Genomic DNA, 21,391 nt, shown 5'->3' with positions numbered 1-21,391 from the left:
GAGAACCCTTTCAGATTCAATCAATGTTCCTCAGATTTTGAAATTTACAAAGCAAACCCAATTAATATACATGCTTGAGGTTTTTCTGATAAAATATAATAATGATTCTTTTTCAAGTTTGAAAAGTCTTGTCGAGCATCTCCTCTTATCTCATTCTTTCTTTAGGTTGATGATGTTGATGAACCAGTCAAAGCAGGGGAAAATAAAGTAACTAGTAAGTTCCAGTCCATAGGAGTCCAAGTGGAAGAGGAGAAATGGTGAGTAAATATCCAAGTAAATATCCACTAGTTTTATTATTTAGCATTTTTATTTAGCTAGTCCTTTAAAGATATTTTTCCCTATCTAATATCTGCAAAGCAGGCAAATTTCCCCAGTTCTATAGGTCATAAAATAAGTTAGTCAGCAATTCTTATCTGGAGTGATGATGGCTGACATTCCTACCACTCCATTAATAGAATCCATTATATTGAGATGGATGATGATGAAAAGAGATCTCTTTTCCTGAAATAGCTACATACTTATGCTGACATGTACACACATACATGTTGTTCCATTTGAATCTGGTCATATTCCTTTTCTCAGAACTATTCAGTAACTCTTTATTACCCATTTAAGTAAAGTTCAAGCTCCTTGTTCTGGTATTCAGTGCTTTCCATATTATGGAACCATTCTAAATTTTTTAATCTTTTCTCATCCTACTCCTCTCTAGATATGCTATTATATATATGTATATCTATATATTTATATATCATACTCTATACATTGGTCAAATGGCTCCTCACTAAATATAACCAGAAAGATGAGCTTTCATGAGTTCATAGCTCACGTAGCTATGTGATCCTGGGCAAGTCACTTAATTCTGTTTGCCTCAGTTTCCTCATCTGTAAAATGAGCTTGAGAGGCAAATGGCAAGCCATTCTAGTATCTTTGCCAAGAAAACCTCAATTGAGGTCATGAAGAGCTAGATGTGACTGAAACAGCTCAACAACAACAACAAACATAATCTAAGCCATCTTTCCTATATGCCTTTACTCACACTATTCTGTATATCTGGAATGCTTTCTTTTATTCTTCTTCATATTTATTTTCTTTTCTTCTTACCCCCTATCCCAGACTCTTTATATTTAGTATCTTGATGCTTCAATTGCTCCATAATCATCTCACTGTGGATATTCCATCTGATGTGCAGGTCACAAATCAGCCAGAAATTCTTAACAACTTTCATCCATGCCTTTTTATAAAGAATTCATCCAACATACTTGGGGCTTTCTTCTGTTTTTAAATATTATGTGGGGATCCATGCAGCTCTCTAGTTATCCATTTGTTATCCCTCAAACTCCCTGCTTCATCAGTCCATCTTTTCTTCTCATACATTTCCTACCTTCTCCATTTTTAAGAAGTCCTCCTATTTGTCTCTTGGGCCTCAATCAAAAGCAATATTCTTTAAGACGCCTCCTCTGATTCAATTAATATCAAGTTTTACTTACCCCCATTCCAACTCCAAATAATAATTTCTTTTCTCCCTTCTTATGCACTTATGGATAATGTTTATGGGTCTCTTTATGTATGTAACATATTTCTATCAGTTCTGCCATGAGACAGGAACCCTTTCTCATCCAAATTTTTAACTTCATTCTTCACCTACTTCAGTGTTCTGGTAAGTCTTGTTAAGGTTGAAGTGAAAGAAGCCTCTGTCTTCTTCCCAGAGTATTTTCTTAGTATAGGTACATCAAAAGATACCTATCAGTCTGCTTGGGGACCAGGAGCTGAGGCAGGAAAGGTTTCCTCTGCATGCTTACGATGTAGACATATGCTACCCAAGAAAATCTCTCCTAAAATAAGAACTAGGAAATAGTTGTAATCTTTTCCCTTCTCTTTTGCTTCTCTGCTGCCTGGGGCATTTACCAAGCAGCTGTACCCTTGGAGGAGGGTGCAGAACAGTTGCCTGGCCCCTCATAAATTCACCTAAAACATTCCATTTTACTTTGTCAGCTGGCTTCCCCCTACATGGAAAGGAAAATTCAGACTATTTGCAGGACTAGGTCTCACCAAAGAGCCATAGGTGCTAATCCTTTTTCTAAATGAAGAAAATGAAACACAGGGAGAGTTTTATTTATATAGTGGAAAAGTAATAACTCACATTTACATAGCACTTGAAGGTTTACAGAGTTTTCTTCTCACAACAAACCAAGGAGGTGGGTAATGCAAGTATCAGGATCATAGAATTTAGAGTATGCTCTCCCTTGGTTTAAGAGGAGTATATTGGATGGGATCCATCAGGGGAAATGGTGGCCATGGAGACAGATGGAAACTGAGTGAAAGGTCCAGGGCAGATGGCAGCCAGATTGGGGCCAGGATCATGACAATGTAGAGGCTACAGGAACAGTCAAGGAGGTAAAACCTGAAGATGGGACTAAGGCCAGAGCAGCCTGGCTCCTCCTGAGACCAGGGAAGCTAGCACATAAGACCCATCAGGGATGGTGAAAAGTGACAGTCAATCTAAGAATGAACACCTGCTGCATACTGGTCATTCTGCAAGGCCTTGGAGATACATGGCATAAATAAAATAGCCCTTGTCTTCCTGGAAGAGTGTGTGTGTGTGTGTGTGTGTGTGTGTGTATGTGTGTGTGTGTGTGTGTGTGTGTGTGTGTGTGTGTGTGTTTAGTGACAGAGAGAGGGGAATAACATGAATTTTGATGAACAAAGTAGGTACAAAGTAAGGGGAAGAGGGGAATGTGGGACCAGCAGTTAGAAGGATAAAGAAAGCAAGACTGTGGAGAAGGTAAAGCTTGAGCTAAGCTTTGGGGGAAATTGAGGATTTGTAGAGGCAGAAGTGAAGGAGGAACGAATTTCAGAAGTGAGGAACAGTCTGTACAAAGGCACAAAAGGAAGCAGAATGGCTGCTGTGTGTATGGAATGATAAGAAGGTCAATCAGGCTAGACCATAATGTATATGTCATAAGCCTAGAAAGGTTGTGAAGGACTTTAAATAAGGGAGATCAATGATACAGAAACTTACTGATGTGGAAATACTCAAGGACGCTGCAAAGAAGAGAAGAGGGAATGGAGAAATAATTTCCAAAGAAAGATTGCCCCTAACTGGGATCACTATCAAGATATTGAGAAAGAGAGGAAATCAAGGAGAATCAGAGGGGGACAGATTCCTTAGGGGAACCATTCTAAACTTTTTAATCTTTTCTCATCCAATTGTCCAAGTGTCCAATTTAGCTCTGCAGATGACTCATCACAGTTTAATTTTCTGAATTTCACCATTGTGCCTCAGTTGTTACCTTAAATTGTTCTCTAAGCCTCTTCTTCCATTGGTTAGTTCTTTCCAGAACCACTATTTTGGAGAAGGGTTCCTACCAGCCCTCTCTTCTTCTCTGAACTATGACAACATGCCTCAGTTGCCCCCTCATTCAGGTACTGTGGGCTCCTTCTCTCATTGGTAGTTCTTCTAGAATTTCCATCTTGGGGAAAAGTTCCAGACCAACACTGTCCTTCTGTAGACTGAGACCACTTCCCAAGAGGGTTAGCTCCCCATCCTATCTCCACTTCTCAGTTCCTCTTTTATGAAGTGCCTTCCCCTATTAAAATAAAGAAGAACCATTTTTCTTTTTGCTTGAATTTATATCTTTAGTCCTTAGTACAGAGCCTGGAACATGTTGTTTTTCAGTCATGTTCGACTCTTTGTGGCCCCATTTGGGGCTTACTTGGCAAAGAAACTGGAGTGGTTTGCCATTTCCTTCTCCAGCTCATTTTAGCTGTCCCTCCTAGCACATAACAAGTACCTAATAAATGCTTGTTGACTGACTGTTGGAAGAAAAAGAGTGAGATACTTAAAATTTATCTTTAAACAGCTCTTGGCTATCAATGTGGACTTTGAGTCTTGGTCTCAGCCCTTCAGGAATTGTTTCATCATCCTACCTAAATGTGACTGCCAAATTATTCCAGGATATAGCCACTAAAGAGCTCACTCAGATGAAACTAAGGAAAATGGAAGATGGCTGAGTATACAGGTGGGACAGTCCTGGGATCTGGGATATGATTTCTGATGTTGCCCTTATCCACTGTTTGCAGGTAGATATTAACTCAAGCCATAGACTCTTCAGAGAATTGTTAGGAAATCATTCCCCCATAGCAGCCACTTGAGGACCATTTGAATGAAGAACTAGATCTGATGATAAGTTTAGAAACTCCTGTAAAAGAGGAAGATAACAATAATCTAACAGCTTAGACATCTCAGGATCCCAATCACTAGAAAGATGGGAAGGTGGCCCAAGATCACAATGTTCCTACAAAACTCTGTGACTGAAGAAAAGAATATGAGCAACTACCAAATATGTCTAAAAATGTTACAGATGGAGAGCTTTAAGATTGGCTCAATTGCATGATTTCATTTTTTTTTAAGTGCCTGAAGAATTGTGTTTGCCTTTTTATCTACAGTGGGATAAAGGAGGAAGATGAAGAATCAAGCAATACGTCAGGAAAAGTTTATATAGTTAGCCCTGAAAGGGACCTCACAAACCATTTAATCTTTGTTACTCATTTTGTAGTATTGATGAGGAAACTGATATTGATGAGGGAGCTTAAGCAACTTGCCCAGAATCACAGACAAGAGTCAGAGGGAGGATTTGAACCCCCAAATCAGTATTGTAATATAGTTACTGAAGCATAACCACCTCTGTATTTCAGATAATAGTTGTTATAACAAATTAAGTAAGTTCCTTTTAATCAGCCTTTTTCACTGGCCTAGAATTTTTATAGCCTAAATTTTGAAAGCAGGTAGGTTCACTATCAATGTGCAGTCCTTGCTAAGGATAAGATCTAGTTCTAATTAGCCCTGGTATTTGTTTACAGTAAATCAGATGCTGCTGATTAACAGGATGTGACTAGAGAAAGGTATGATTGGTACCTGATGCGCTTGGGAGAAAACAAATTATAAATGTTGTTACAAAGTTGTTGTTTAAAAAAAGAAAGAAAGAAATTAAGTATTAATAAATTAAATGATCAATTAATTACTATTTATTATATAGATTGATATAGGTGACCTCATTTGGTCTGTATGTCAAATGATCACAAGTTATAGATATTATCTAATGATCACATATGTAGAACAAAGAGAGACCTCTCTCTCTCTTCTCTAGACATGTCACTAAAGAACAAATCCTGGAAGAAGTTTTGCCCTAAGACCTTCAGGTTGGTAATCATGTCTCCTGGAATATTAATTCAGGAAAGCCCCAGACATGGTTCACTTCACTCCCTCCTTTCTGTCTACTCAGTTCACAGTCTGATGGCCAGAAGCCCTCCCCTAACCTGCCTCCTCCCTTTTCCAGGTCTAGAACCAAGAATTTTGTTCAAATAAACTCTGCCTTTGTTCCTGGATGGGATGTGGCAATATACTCCCTCCCTCACCATCTCCTCTCCCCATAATTCACCCTGGTAATATTATGGACCATAGGGTCATTCCCCTATAGTGTTGTTTTCCTTATTAGAATGTAAATATCTAGGGCAGGGAGAGTTTTTACTTTTGTCACATTTGTCTTACATTTCCATTCAGTCATTTATTAATTCATTAAAAGTCATCCAGCTTTCTCAAAGGAGGCTACTAGGTTGATAGATAGAATACTAGACCAAGAGTCAGAAAGATCTGAGTTCAAATTTAGTCTCAGACATGATGTAGAATCAAGTCCCTTAACCTCAGCTTATCTTATTTTACTGGTGAAGGACATGGCAAAACACTCCAGTATTTTTGCCAAAAAAACCCATGGACAGTATTGATATGCTGAGGTCCAGAGGGTCACAAAGAGGCAGACCTAATGACCACAATAGCTATCCTGAAGAGGAAAAAAATAAGCTTACTACTGTGAGAGGCTGACAGTGGAGATCTGGCTCTTTCTTTGAGGAAATTTAGAAGTTCCTATAAAAGTACTGCTATATTTCAAAATTTTGAAAAACAGTGAAGCAGCTTAATCATATTGCTCTCACTAAAATAATTTACTGTTGATAAAAAAAATTTTATTTTGTTTTATCTTTATGTCATCTAAAATTTTATTTTAGTGTATGTTTTGTAATGTACTTATTAGTTCAGCAGCACACATCTATGGTGATAAAGATTGGACCTGGGATTACATTAGTAGAGAGACTTGGTAGGTAAGTCTCTTCAAGCAGATTGCCACCTTCTTTGAAATTTAAAAGTTTTAGGAAGTTGCTTTGTTTCAGAGATCATCCTTGAATCCGAGTCTCCCTGACTCCAAGGCCAGCTCTCTATTTACTATGCTACACACTGCCTCTAGGAACACAACTGAATTATTTATAAATAATATATAGACACTGGGAATGTGTGCTCAAAAATTTATGTGTTATGTGACAAGTCAGAAAAGAATTTAGGGACCACTGGGCTAGAACATTTTAAAGTAAATTTAGATTATTGTCTAAACCAGTCATATGTATGTGTATATATGTCTGTATATGCATATATACATCTATATATATGTATGTGGATGTACACAGTGCATATATGCATGTATAGATATAAATGTATATATATATATATATCATACACATGCATATGTACTATATATGTATACATACAATGCAGCTATGTATAATTTAATTTTATATTATATATAATTTATTTCATTAAACATTTCCCAATTACATGCAAAAAAATTAAACTTTTTTTTTAACATTTTGAGTTCCAAATTCTCTTCCTCTCTCCAACTCTCCTCCTTCCTTAAGAAAGCAAATAATTTGATATTGATTTTATATGTGTGAGATTATACAAAACATTTATTTCCATATTAGCCATGTTGCAAAAGAAAGCACAAAGAAAAAAAAAAAAACCAGAGAAAATAAAAAATGTATCCTTCAATCTGCACTCAAAGAGTTCAACTGTTTTCTTTCTGGAGGCAGACAACATTTTTTATCCCAGGTCTTCTCAGCCATTTATTCTTACCCATGTTTCTTTAATTCAGTGTTTAGGGAAATGCTTTGAAATATGAAATACCTCAAGGCATAATAGATTCTGCAGGAGGAAATCTCATTATTTTTCATGTCTGCAATGTCATCTTAAGTTTTCTTTCTGAAATAATTCCTTCCCACCAGGGAACATCTCTGAAGTCAAAAGTTGAGGAAACTGGCTGCACAACCATGCTTTTTATAGTTAAGGCAAACGTAACCAGCCTTCATATATATTTCTACTGCTATCAGCATAACACATTACTAGTAGAAGCAATTTTTAAAGAATTAATGGGATGGGGCTGGCCCATCTGCCTAGAAGACTGCTCAATATTGCATTATTTTTGCTTATTATTTAACAAAAATAAAAAAGCTTCTAATAAGTATTTTTGTTGTATAATTAAAAGGTCACTTAGATATTAGAAAAAGAGTAACTTTGTAGAAGTTTTTCCTCATTGCTGAATTCCTCATAACTATAAAACTATAAAAACAAGGTCCTTCAAAGAGTTATTTTGACTCTTCTCTACTTAGTTAATCAGTCTTGGATAAATGAACACCTTGAAACTGGTATTGATGTCTGTTTTACTCCTAGACAAACATAACTAATCTATTATCTTAAAATACACTCAGTGGGGATTTCCTATTTTACTTTGGTGAGGGCAGGTAAATTGAGAGACCTATGCAATACTCAATCAGTTGTGAGCTTTGTCTATCCAAGTCAACAGATGTTAGCTATTTTGGCCTTACTTAATAGCTATTGTAAGGTTTGGGTTTTGGTTTGTTTGTTTGTGTTTTTAATTGCCTGATGGTAAAGTGGACAGGACTATAATTTTTGCCCAGTATGTCAAATAGCTGTCCATCAAACACCTCCCCAAATCAACTTAAAGATAAAAGATAGCATTCAAACATTTATTAACAACAAGAATTTGTCAATTAGCCACAGAGGTACTCATTATCTCTTTTTGAAGCTTGTACATTTTGGGAACTGAAACAAATATAGGCAAAGCTACTTAAATCTTTATCTACTAAAGGCCTAACCTTGTAAACAGAGGGCATTCTTCCTAATTCTAAACCAAATAAAGAGAAATTCTATTAAGTATTGGGAACAGAATACCACGTTAAAAAAAAATTCAACACTGGTAAACTAACTGGCTGGCTAGAAAGAAAAAGCTGGAGAAATGAAATTCAATTCTTAGAAAATATACATGTAGCCATGATACTCTTGAATACCATGAAAAGTTGGGCTCTATTGGGCTCTTTTCTCCTAGGCTACCCTCCCTGGAAAGGACAATGGGGGTGCAACTTCTAAAGGGTTCTATTTTTGCTGTCACAATGAAATTGTGCCATTGATATAGCAAATGTATGTGGGAAAGTTCAGAAACAAGATAGCTGCTTTTAGAAGAAACATTCACTTTTCACCAAACATCTTACATAAGTCCAGAATAGATATTTTGCATGTTTTCTTGGGCCCGTGGCTCTGGGAAAAACTGGATTTTTCTGATTTCCAAACTTTCTGTTTTCATCCTCTTACCAACTTTACTATAAGTATACTGTAAGCTCTAAGACTGTCTCCTAGAGGTTTCCACTTCCTTGTTCCTCTCATTCATTCAATCAATAATTATTATCTAAAATTCAACATAAACTCCTTAAGAGTTTTGTTTGTTTAAGTTCTTGTTTCTGCCTTTGTCTTTGGATCTCCTGTTTCTGACTTGGTATCCAGTAGGCACTTAAAATATTTTAAAATGTACACAGTCTAAACTCTCAGAGATCTTATTATCTAATAAGGGCAAAGAAACTCACATACAAATACACACTAAGTTAGGTCAACAAACCAACAAAAGAGGGAGGGAAGTAGCCCAACAGGTAGCCGTCTTAGTGTGAGTGTGCCATAAGAGTTCTGTACTCCATGGTAGTAATTATCCCTACCTCCTCCTCTTCCTCTTTTTCCTTCTCTTTTTGTAGCATATTTGTATATGAGTTGCTTTGCCTTTATCAGACCATAAGATCTCTGAGAGTTTGGACCGTGTACATTTTTCATCTTATTTTTAATACCCAACATGCTCCCGCCACCCCGCTCCAGCAGCATCAGTAGGTACATTTATAAACAATCATTAAACATCAAGTCAGAAACAGGAGCTCCAAAGTCTAAGAGCTCATATACTGTAGTAAAGTTGGTGAGGAAGCCATTATATCTTTCTCTAAGTGATGAATGGACACTCACTCAAGACCAAGCATAGAGCACCAGGGCAGTCTGCTAGAAACTCCCTGCTAACTGAATATTGAGCCTTTAACTGCTTTTTGAGCCCAGCCATTCAAATGGGTCACAATCCATCTCATTATAGTATCTTGTAGGCCACATCTTTCCACCTTTCCCCAAAGGATGTAGGAGTTATTTATCACGTGCTGACTGAAAGTCTAGGACAACTTTATCTAGCACATTCTTCTCATCTGCAAGTTTAGTGACACCCTCAAAAAAGGAAGGATGGTTTGCCTGAAGTGATTTATTTTTGATTAAGCTTCGTGATCAATTGCTTTCTTTTCTTAAATGTTCATTGACCATTAGTGATCTAGGTTAGAATTTTCCCAGGAACTGAAGTCATACTCCTTGGTATTTAATGCCCAGATTTTGTTCTTTTCCCTTTTTATGAAAATTGCTGTGTTTGCCTTCCTCCAGTCCTATCATATTTTTCCTGCTTTCCAGAACTTTTCCCATATTCCTGACAAGGGCTCATTGATCACCTCTTCGAATTCTTTTAATTGCCAAGGATATAGTTCATTCTGACCAGGTGACCTGAATTCATTAAAAGCAACTAGATGCTGTCTTACTGCCTCATTACTTATCTTGGGGATGAACTTCCTGTTGGTCATTTTTGTTCTGTAATTTCCAGGGCAAAGGTCATTCTCAACTGAGAGAACAAGCAAAATAAGATTCCAATAGCCTGACCTTTTTCTTGTCAGTTATCATCACATCCACTCCCAAAAGCTGCTCTATTCCTTCTCTTATCCCCTCTCTTTCTTTCCAATATTACTTTTAAAGTCTTCTATTTATTTATTCATTTATTGGCTCTAGCTTCCCTACCAGTCTCAGCTCATGCTGAATTTTTTTTGAGCAATTTAATTTAATTTAATTTAATTTTTATTTTTTTAATTATAGTTTTTTTATTTACAAAGTATATGTAAAGATAGTTTTCAATGTTCACCCCTGCAAAACCTTGTGTTCCAAATTTTTTCTCTCCTCCTTCCCCCTACTCTCTCCCCTAGAAAGCAAGCAATCCAATATATGCTAAACATGTGCAATTCTATACATATTTCCATCCTTATCCTGCTGCACAAGAAAAATTAGATCAAAAAGAAAAAAATGAAAAAAAGAAAATAAAAGCAAGCAAACAACAACAAAAAAGGTGAAAATACTTTGTTGTGATCCACATTCAGTCCCCACAAACCTTTCTCTGGGTGCAGATGGTTCTCTCCATCACAAGTCTATTGGAATTGGCATGAATCACCTCATTGTTGAAAAGAGCTGCTTCCATCAGAATTGATCACATATAATATTGATGTTGATATGTACAGTGTTCTTTTGGTTCTACTCACTTCACTTAGCATCAGTTCATGCATTCATGCAAGTGCTCCAGGGCTTTCTGAATTTTTGCTGAATTTTAATGATAATGATATTCTTCTTATAAGACCATATTATATTACATTCTCTGTTACTTACCCTTGCGTTCATATTCTGTACATAATTTATTAAATTCTAAGTTGGTTAGTGAGTTCTTATGTATTAGGTCTGTTTCTTATAACAATTATTTTTCCTTCCCATTTAATTGTTTTTCTTTGAGTCATTCGAGTTTCCTATCACATATGGACTGACTTACCCTGCAGAATTTTACACCATAGAATCACACCTAGATTTTCTGAACCTTCTGAAACCTATTTTCTTTTATTATTATTATAGCTTTTTATTTACAAAACATATGCATGCATAATTTTTCTTTTTTATAGCTTTTTATTTACAAGATATATGCATGGGTAATTTTTCAGCACTGACAATTGCCAACCTTTTGTTCCAACTTTTCTCCTCCTTCCCCCCACCCCTTCCCCCAGATGGCAGTTGACTAATACATGTTAAATATGTTAAAGTATATGTTAAATACAATATATATGTATATGTCCAATCAGTTATTTTGCTGTACAAAAAGAATCAGACTCTGAAATGTTGTACAATTAGCCTGTGAAGGAAATCAAAAGTGCAGATGGACAAAAATAGAGGGATTGGGAATTCTATGTAGTGGTTCATACTCATTTCCCAGAGTTCTTTTGCTGGGTGTAGCTGGTTCAATTCATTATTGCTCTATTGGAACTGATTTGGTTCATCTCATTGTTGAAGAGGGCCAGGTCCATCAGAATTGATCATCATATAGTCTTGTTGTTGAAGTGTATAATGATCTCCTGGTCCTGCTCATTTCACTCAGCATCAGTTCATGTAAGTCTCTCCAGGCCTTTCTGCAGTCATGCATGGGTAGTTTTTCTTTTCTTTTCTTTTCTTTTTTTTTTTTTTAATAGCTTTTTATTTACAAGTTATATGCATGGGTAATTTTACAGCATTGACAATTACCAACCTTTTGTTCCAACTTTTCTCCTCCTTCCCCCCACCCCTTCCCCCAGATGGCAGTTGACCAATACATGTTAAATATGTTAAAGTATATGTTAAATACAATATATATGTATATGTCCAATCAGTTATTTTGCTGTACAAAAAGAATCAGACTCTGAAATGTTGTACAATTAGCCTGTGAAGGAAATCAAAAGTGCAGATGGACAAAAATAGAGAGATTGGGAATTCTATGTAGTGGTTCATACTCATTTCCCAGAGTTCTTTTGCTGGGTGTAGCTGGTTCAATTCATTATTGCTCTATTGGAACTGATTTGGTTCATCTCATTGTTGAAGAGGGCCAGGTCCATCAGAATTGATCATCATATAGTCTTGTTGTTGAAGTGTATAATGATCTCCTGGTCCTGCTCATTTCACTCAGCATCAGTTCATGTAAGTCTCTCCAGGCCTTTCTACAATCATTCATGGGTAGTTTTTCTTTTCTTTTCTTTTCTTTTTTTAGTAGCTTTTTATTTACAAGTTATATGCATGGGTAATTTTACAGCATTGACAGTTACCAAACCTTTTGTTCCAACTTTTCTTTCCTTCCCCCCACTCCCTTCCCTAGATGGCAGGTAGTCCCATACATGTAAAATATGTTAAATACAATATATGTCTACATATTTATACAGTTATCTTTCTGTACAAGAAAGATCAGATCTAAAAAGAAGGTAAAAAAAAAAAAAACCTGAGAAGGAAAACAAAAATGGAAGCAAACAATAACAGAAAAAGTGGAAATGCTATGTTGTGATCCACACTCATGAAATCTATTTTCCCTAAATCTTAGCTGCATAACAATCCATGCTTGGATTTTCTTCCTTCTTGCACAGATTATCAAAGGCAGTGGTCACTTTTTCACAGTATTATAAAGTGCTTAGCACAGTGCCTTGCTCTTAGTAGGCACTTTATAAATGCTTATTCTCTTCCATTCCTCCTTCTTATTATTTCCATTCAGTAGTTAGTTTTTTCAGATCAGTATATATTTATTACTTGTTGGTTCTTCCACCTTTGAAAGGATTATATTGTGATTATGGAAGTCATGAAAATATTGGGTACTCAGCTTTATCAGAGAAAAAGCTCCAGCAGATGACTGTATAATTGAATTTTCCTGTTACTATTATACCATGCCTCTATGATTAACTTCCCCGTGATTTCCCACTGGGAAAATGAATTCCCAAATTACTCATCTGTTACTTCTTTTTGTCCAGGTGGTCTGTAGATTATTCCAATGTCAAAATCAATTCAGCTTCTCAAATTGTTAATCTTTGCCCAAATGCTCTCTCTACTATGAATCTTTTTCCTAGTTCTGAGATTTATTCCAGGCAAAGATTTCCTCCCTCCACACCTCAACAACAGCCATGTGATTGGATATCCTCCTTACTTTGAGATCTCTCATTCTTATTGCTTCTTGTTTAAACTTTAGCACTTTGCATATGGCCATGGGTTACATTACTGATTTTTTTTCCTCAGAAAATATATTGTCTCCTGTGAATTTCTGGGTATCCTAACTGTTATTCCTCCTTCACTGTTGCTACTCTCTAGTGTATCCAAGTTCTTAGTCAGCTGTTCACTTTCCAAATATATTTTTCTCTTCTGTACGCCTTGCCTTTAGTGGTCAAGAGTGAGTAAAACACAGTCTGTGCCTCTATAGTCTTCAATGTCTTGCCCAAAATTTAGTAATCTTTAGCAATATTTTCTATTATGTTTTAGATATATTCCCCTGGGAAGACAACTGATCTCTCTATTATTATCAGGTTGACAAATATCTGCCTCAGGACCTCTGATCAGGGAGTAACCAATCACTACAACTTTTCTTTTTTTCTAATCTGTCCCAGGACAGTCTCTTATCTGGTAGTTTCTGGGACTTTACATTATCATTCCTGGGAGGACAAGCAGCTGCTTCCTCATAGCATCCACCTCTCCTTCCTTCAGCCTCACATTTATTTTTTTTTTAAATTCCAAGCACATAGTCATCCTTTTTCTTGTCTCCCTCCTCTGAATTATCATATTCTACTCTCTAACTCCTGACAAACGGCATTTTCTCTCTACCACTTTTCCCTTTTGAAGCCCTATTTATTATTTTCAGGAAAACTTCATTTTTTTCTTTTAACCTAGAGTGTGAAAACACATTTCATCTGCTTGAATATTCTCTCCACTTAGGCAGCCTCTCCTTTTAAGCTTAAGTAAAAGGTGACTTTTCTAAGCAATCATAGCAGATCGTCTTCTAAAAAAAAAATTGACCAGCCTTATAGTGATGAGTCTCTCTGAACTTAGGTCCTTTGATCTAAGCAATGTATTCAAAGCCTTTCCAGTATGATAGAGCTTGTTCTGCATTGACATAACCATTAAGAACCCAAGGCCAGCCCCATACTGTGATAAAACACAAGAGTAGGACAATATGTACCTATACAAATTGGCTCTTAACTAGGGATCTAAGTGAAGTACTAGGTTCTCTATATAAAAAGAGCAGACTATAAATAAAAAAAAAAAAAGTTGCTTCAAAAAATGTCTTCATAAGTTCTGCTCCATGGAGATGCACAGAAGGAACCAGAGTCATTCCTAAAGGGTTAGATTGTACAAATCCTGCCATGTGATACTCCCTTCACATTCTTGTATTTTGATATAGAGCGTATGTATGGGCAGAATCAGACTGTTCAAATTGGGTTTGAAGGTTAAACTTTATTGAAAATATGTATATGTTATATATATGTATATAAATATGTAAATATCATCCCCATTGGGATATTGATGATATCTTCTTATTGGATTAATGGAAGATTATCTTTGTTCTGGACTACAAAGAGGCAGCGTAATTGATTGATTGACTGATTGATTATAGGTGGGAGGAATGATTGATCCTTTTGCAGGTAGGATAGATCTCAGTTGTACTCTAGGATTTGCCCTTTAAAAGGGAACAGAAATCTGGAGAGGCTTTTTCTGAGAGATGTACATGGGAAAGGGGATACACACAAAGAGCAAACTCGGGTCCTAAGAATGAGGTGGGTCTGTGTAACACCGCAGAAAACCTGTAGCCTCAGATATGACAACCATGGGGAGGCAGTGAAAGAGCAGCTAAGAATCTCTTTAAAGAGGCAACAGCCAATGAAGAAATTCCTGAACCAAGATGGAAACAGAGCCAAGAGAGCAACAAGAGCCATGAAGTGGAAGCAAAAATGCAAGCCTTTGTCTTCTGTTAGTACTGTAAGTTAAAAGGGTTGGCTTCTTAGCAATAACCAAGTTACCCTTTAAGGAGTTTCAGTTTTAAAATAGTACAATAAATCTTGAAAATTGTATAAGTCCACAAGGGAGATGAGACTCACTAAAAAAGAAAGAATTATTTTGATTGTTTATAAGTCTGGGAGTGTCCTTTCTGTTCTGCATTTTTTGTTTGGTAAAATAAAACATATATTTGATGTATTATTAGACAGAATGCTTACATTGGAGCTGAAGGTATATTTACCTTTCTTATAGAGCCCAAGACACAATCTATATTCTGATGTTCCCAAGGGAGAACTTGAGTAGGGCCAAAAGCCAGAGCATGGTTTTTGAGAATTCCCAAGCATTGAACCAGGTTTTTATAACCCAAGAATTCAGTTCTGAGTCATACATACATTACATATATGTGAATAAAATCAATTTAAAATGAACTTTCAAAAGAACAGCTATAAAGAGATAGTCTGACTATATACTATTTAGTATCCAAGGACAATCCTACTCTTTTGGGAAGAAGATTAGAAGAAAGCAAGCTTGCTGGTTATATGTAATAGGCTTTTGCCTGTTACATTGGATCCTAGGAAAGACTGTCTGTTTTCACCTAATAATATATTAGGTGAATATAGGTGAAAATATTAGCTTATCCATGTAATCTTTTATCTCCCTAACAATCTTTTAAGAGCTTTCATCATTAATACTTAAGTTAATCATTCTCAGCCTCTGACTTGGATCTTCTTTGCTTTGGAAGCATTAATGTCACTGTCCTTACAACTAGACAGGGTTTATTGAACACAAATAGCAAAGCCGTAAGGAAGGACTTTTTTTTCCCTTTTAGGGAATGTTAAGGACTATAGTTGCCACATTATTGTCATTATACAGTAGTGATACAATATAGTTCCTAATGCACTTTCTCTCAACAGTAGAACCTAGGTTAGCTGTTAGAATGTTAACAGCTAAAAAGTCCAAATTGAGAATAGTACAAAAGATCTAATAGATCTTAGTTTGAATTCTGGTTCTGACCCTTACCAGTGATAGATAATCAGGGAAGAGATTTTCAATATCTACCCTCCATTTTCTCCAATCAGAGGAAGGGAGGAGCTCTTGGGATAGAGGATGCTGAGGAAGTGAGAGTTTCAGAGATGATTTTTTCTTGCATATTGATGAGTTTCTGGAGATCATGAAGTCCAGAAAAGCTTTGTGACCATGAGTACGTCTGATGCCTTGACATCATAGTTCTTAAAAAAAATGTGTTGAACTTAGATTCCTCTGAACCTGTTTTTTAAGTTATTAAATTGGAGGCTAATAAAACTTGTACATCTGACTTTTTCTGGTTGCTAGAAAGAGCCCTAGAAATGTGGGTTATTATTCAAGAGTCTCTTTTCAACAGAAAGCTTTGAAAGGCTTGCAGTAGTCAAAGCCCCTTCTTTGTTAGAATAAAAGCTTCAGATCTAGCTTCATATACCTCACCAATCCATGCTCTAGCACCCACCCTTGTTGTTATAATCAACAAAACAGTTCTTTTCTTTGCCAAGTTTTCAATAGCATGACCTTGTCCTAATAGTTCCTTGCAGTACACACTAGTTTTCAGGGTGTGGTATTCTTCTTGTTTCAGATTTCAAAAGTCTAAAACTTGGCATATTCAGTGATATCCTACATGCATATTTTTCTTTCCTCCTTCCTTTCTCCCTCCCTTTTAAAGCAGCTATAGTTTGAGGAAATCAAAATCACCACCTAATTCAGCATTAGAAACATCCCCAAACAGAGCACAGTGAGCCCCTGTGACATTAGTTATAAAGTATATCTCCTAGTTAGCCTGGGGATGAACCAAGCCTCTAGTTTCTGTGCTAAAGAATGGGTTCTTTCTCAGCAGGCTACTCAGTTCCTGGTTGCTTTGTTGAATCTACCAGCAAGAGTTTCTATAGTGATCAGTTTTTAACAATGTTAGCACCTGCCTGGGAGGGATTAACAGCAGACTGCCAACATACTCTGAGCCACTCGAAAGCCTGGCATTTGTCATTTCTCATCTCTCCCCTCTTCTTATTAAATACCTGAATTAAAATTCCTTCAAATTGAGGAAAGTTGTATACACAAATTCTATTCTACTTTTTTTCTTGAAACAAAAGCCTGGGAGTAGGATGATGAAGTGTATTTGAAATAAGCACAAAAGTCTCATTAGAAAGTATTTAAGAATGAACCAGTAGGAAAAATAGTAATCACATATGAAAAAAGAATTCCTCTATATCCAATTTCTTCCTGCTGCTGTTTCTGTGTTACTTTTATTGTGTTCTTCATAAGATGATAGAGCCAGAAGGAAATTTAGAGACACCTTCATCCTGCATCCCTCATTTTGCAATCCAGGAAATTGATTCCCAAAGGGTTGAAGGGAGTTTGCCAAATTCTCTCCAGTAGGCACAGCTGGCAGAGTTGGGATGGGCACCAAGGTCCTGCTACTCCAGAACCAGCTTTCTTTTCACTGCATCACTTCCCTGGATGACATGATTAAGCATTATACCTGTGTTTCTTCCTGTTTGGCCCACTTTAATTTGGAAGCTGATCTACTAACAAAGAATGGCCTTGTTTCAGGGAATTTTCATTCACAGTTGTTGGTGGCCTTTTACTTCCTTGCTTTAAAATAAGAGAGGGATCTTGAGTTTTGACATATGCCCCAAAGTGAGCCATTTTCACAAGTGCCTCAGTTCTGGGGGTGGCAGATTCAGAACCCAGCCACGGCAGAAGGCTTAGTGAAACTTTTCCAAAGGCTCCCACAAACAAAGAACTGCATCGGTCTAGCATTCCTCTCATTGAAGGCAGATTGAATCCTGAAAAGCTACCATTATGTGAAAGAGAAAGAGACCAAAGATAACCAGCAGCCAGGAGATTCAAACTCCGATAGCTAAGTTAGTCTATTACCTGGGTTTATTACATGAATCTTGGAGCTGTGTGGGTGAATGAATACCTTGCAGGTACAAGGCACGCATGTCAATGATGTTAAATGTTCTTAGCTTTGTCCACGATTTTGTTTCCCCAGCAGCACTCAACTTTAGCAGAAGCAGCCGAGGGCAAGAAGCAAAAGTGGGGCTAGAACACAGACGGGTGGAATGATTAGAAATGGCTCTAAAATTTAGCATCTGTATGTTCGTTTGTAACCTGTAGCACAGAAGGAAAGAAAAAGCCTTCTCGTGAGAAACGTAAGCTCGTTTCGTAAAGGGAAGCCGAAGCACCAGCCTCAGCAGAGATGCATGCTAATGATTGACCCCAACAGCCGTAGCTATTTAGAACAGACTCGGCATTGTGTTCCAGACTGGTTTATCCAGTCTGTGGTTTCATGGTTTTCTGCACCTTAGGCCAGATATCTGCTGGTAGTTTGCAGAAGTTGTAATGATTACACCTTGTGCCTTTGGGGTATGGAGGAGTGAGAAAAAGAAGCACTAGATCTGGGAAAAGTAGTTGTAGAAGCATTGATCCCAAAGCATGGGGGAAGAAGGGTACTTGGGGAAATGGAGGGTCACAGACACAGAGAGTAACAGACTTTTTCTCAAGAGCCCAATCTCTTTGTCCCTGGGTGTACCTAAGAATGCCAGTTGTTCCTCTCTCAGAAGAGGATATTGTAACTTGAAAGGTATTGAATGTTTTGTAGAGCGGAACATTCTTTGAAAGCTATGGTAGAGAAAAATACTTTCTTAAGGAACTAAGTTGACAGGAACAGGGCAAATTGGAAAGGTCTGCCTGGGTTCAAAGGCTCAGCCTTTAATCCCCAGCCATTTTAATTTCACTTAACTTTTATTTCTTTCTGGGTGACTTAACCGTAAACTTCTATTAATCTATTGCCAAGTCATTCTTCTTGAGATAGTAAATACATTTATAGGGTCCTTGGCCAAGACCAATCTGTCAGGAATGTTGGTAGTATGAAGTTTTTTTTTTTTTGTTTTTTTTTTAATATAGATAAAACAAAAGGATATGAAACTAGGTCATTCTATTTTATATGTGGCATGGAGTCAGTCTTTGGCAGCCTTTGTTAATACTGAAAACAATAAGGGACTAGTACTCATGAAAGTTTTGAAATGTAATGCCTCTAGCAATACATCATCTTGATAAGTCAAGCTTCATGTTTGCACAGTTGGAATTTTGTATGACTGGGATAGCTCTTAACCATAGCATTGTCTTCCCCTTTACACCTGAATGAGGTGGGAGAGACCAGTGAACATCAGGAGATAACTGACAATATTTTGGGAATGAATCCAAAGAAGGTAGTGCAGAAGGTGGCCTTTCTTCCTCAGAGAAATAGCAGGCTATGTTTGAGATGTAGAAACTTTGAACAAAATTGGTCTTTTAAAAAATTATTTAATAATGCTTTATTTTCTCCAATTATATGTAAAGATAGTTTTCAATCTTCACTTTTTTAAGATTTTAAATTCCAAATTTCTTTCCTTCCTCCCTTCATTATCTCCCTCCTCCCCAAGGCAGCATTCTGACATAGGTTATACATGTACAATCATTTTAAACATATTTTCATGTTAGTCATATTGTGAAAGAAAATTCAGAATAAAAAGGAAAAATCACAAGAATGAAAAAGCAACCCCCCCCAAAAAAAAGGTGAAAATACCATGACTCAATCCATAATCAGTATCCATTGTTCCTTCTCTGGATGCAGATGGCATTTTCTACCCCAAGTCTATTGGAATTGATTTGGATTGATGTATTGCTGAGAAGAGCTGAGTCCATCATAGCTGATCATCACATAATCTTGCTGTTACTTCTGGTTCTTCTGGTTCTGCTTACTTCACTCAGCATGAGTTCATAAAACAGGTCTTTCTTTCACCATAGTGACATGCTGTCTATACCATGATTTCATACTTTCATACAAGCTGAGATTCCTGTTACTGTTAAATAGTTTAAAATGTCCACAATTTGACTGATCTATATATATATATATATATATGCATATATATATATATATATGAAACTAGACTGAAGCATAAGCTTATTCATTCATATTATCCTTCTTCATGTTTGAGCACCAAATTGTCCTCTGATATAAAAAATATAACTATTTAAAATGCTGTTATTCTCCCAATTTTGTTGCATGCTTGTCTGTCTTAGAACACAATGGAAAGAATCAGTTATGGGTGACTCAGACAACCGTGGAGAAACACATAAGGGTGTGTGTGTGTGATAGTTACGATGTGTTTCTAGTGATGTTCTAGGTTCCAGAACCAGTATACGAGATTTTTATTTATTACAGGACTAGTGATTTCATTGGTTTAAGGAACTGAGAGATAAGAAACTCAGCCTCTTTTCTGCAAATTATAATCTTAGAGAGTTGCCTGGGGGCACTGAGAGGATAAGTGAATGGTCCTGAGTCACATGAATACTATGTCAGAGGAGTCTTTGTCATAAAACCTAGACTGGCCCCCTAAGCAACTCTAAGTGAAAGGGATATTATTGAGAAAATGAATGATCAGAAAAAGGAAGAGGCTAAAGGAAGGTGACATGGAAAGCCTGAGTTTTGTCCTAGTAGCCACAAAATGAAAAAAGACCTCCAGGAAGTGTTCTATCATATTGTGATATGTATACATATATATAAATATAAATATACACATATAATATACATATATATCCCCTATGGAGTATCTATAGGAGAATAGGGACAAGATGAAAAAGAGTGAGGTGTATTATAACCTGCACCGATGAAGGAAAGGACCCATTGAAGGAAATATAAGGACTGACATAAATCAATACAGGGTAAGCAGCCAACGGAAATACAATGTTTATGCTCTCAGAAATAGGAGTGTATAAAGTTTGCTGAGGTTGTATTCTTCATCTATCCAGCTTCTAGGACAACGCATCTCTATAGCTCTGTGAATATCCATTGCTCCACTATAGAAATATAAAATAATAAATAATAAAAAATAAATTTATGATAGACCAATTCAGTTCACCCAGCATGGATTAAATTCCTACCACATCCAGGGCACAAAAGTAATATAGTAAAATAGTTGGGGAGTCAGCCAGGAATTCAATTCAATTCAATAAATAGTTGACCTCTACTATGTGTCAGGCACTATGCTAATCACTATGAAAAGAGGCAAAAGACAGTCTTCATAGAACTTAAAATTTAATGGGAGACCTGGCTTCTAGTTCCATCTTTGACCCACCCTGATTGTGTAAACCTGGAAAAGTCACTTAATCACTAGGACTTATAAGATACAAAGAAGGTTCTAACCTACATTGTTAAGGGGAATTTCCCTACCTGATAGCTGCCTGTACCAATGAAATCCCAGGACTTATCTCTATACCAGTCCCTAATTATTCAAGGAGGGATATATAATGTGTTCAAGAGAATTAGCAGGGCTGCTCATCTGCCTTTGGTGTCCATCTTTCACTCCAAGAAGGCACAGCATCCTATATGATGTAAACTGATTCAGCAGACAAGCTGAACGAGTTTAAGGCTAACCAACAGGACTCAAACTATTGGTGACTTAGGGGGATGTTTACCCCAAACACTTAAAGACTTTCCCCAGAATGGATAGTGAGAAGAATTTGTTCTAATGGCCATGAAAATGGCTGAAA

General features: G+C 36.7%; 1 protein-coding gene across 7 annotated transcripts in view; it reads left to right on the top strand.

Moving 5' to 3' along the window:
- DLGAP1 (DLG associated protein 1) overlaps nucleotides 1–21,391 on the top strand; it is a 1,087,876-nt gene that overhangs the window by 1,007,090 nt on the left and 59,395 nt on the right. For all 7 annotated transcript variants that reach the window (XM_031953084.1, XM_031952966.1, XM_031953020.1 and 4 more), the window contains one exon: nucleotides 166–257. In XM_031953084.1, the coding sequence (XP_031808944.1) occupies nucleotides 166–257 (92 nt within the window). The remainder of the gene's footprint in view (nucleotides 1–165; nucleotides 258–21,391) is intronic.

The sequence above is a fragment of the Sarcophilus harrisii genome, chromosome 1, assembly GCF_902635505.1.
Source record: "Sarcophilus harrisii chromosome 1, mSarHar1.11, whole genome shotgun sequence".
In the NCBI taxonomy this organism is placed as follows: Eukaryota; Metazoa; Chordata; class Mammalia; order Dasyuromorphia; family Dasyuridae; genus Sarcophilus; species Sarcophilus harrisii.
This window is presented reverse-complemented; position numbering and strand designations above follow the sequence as displayed.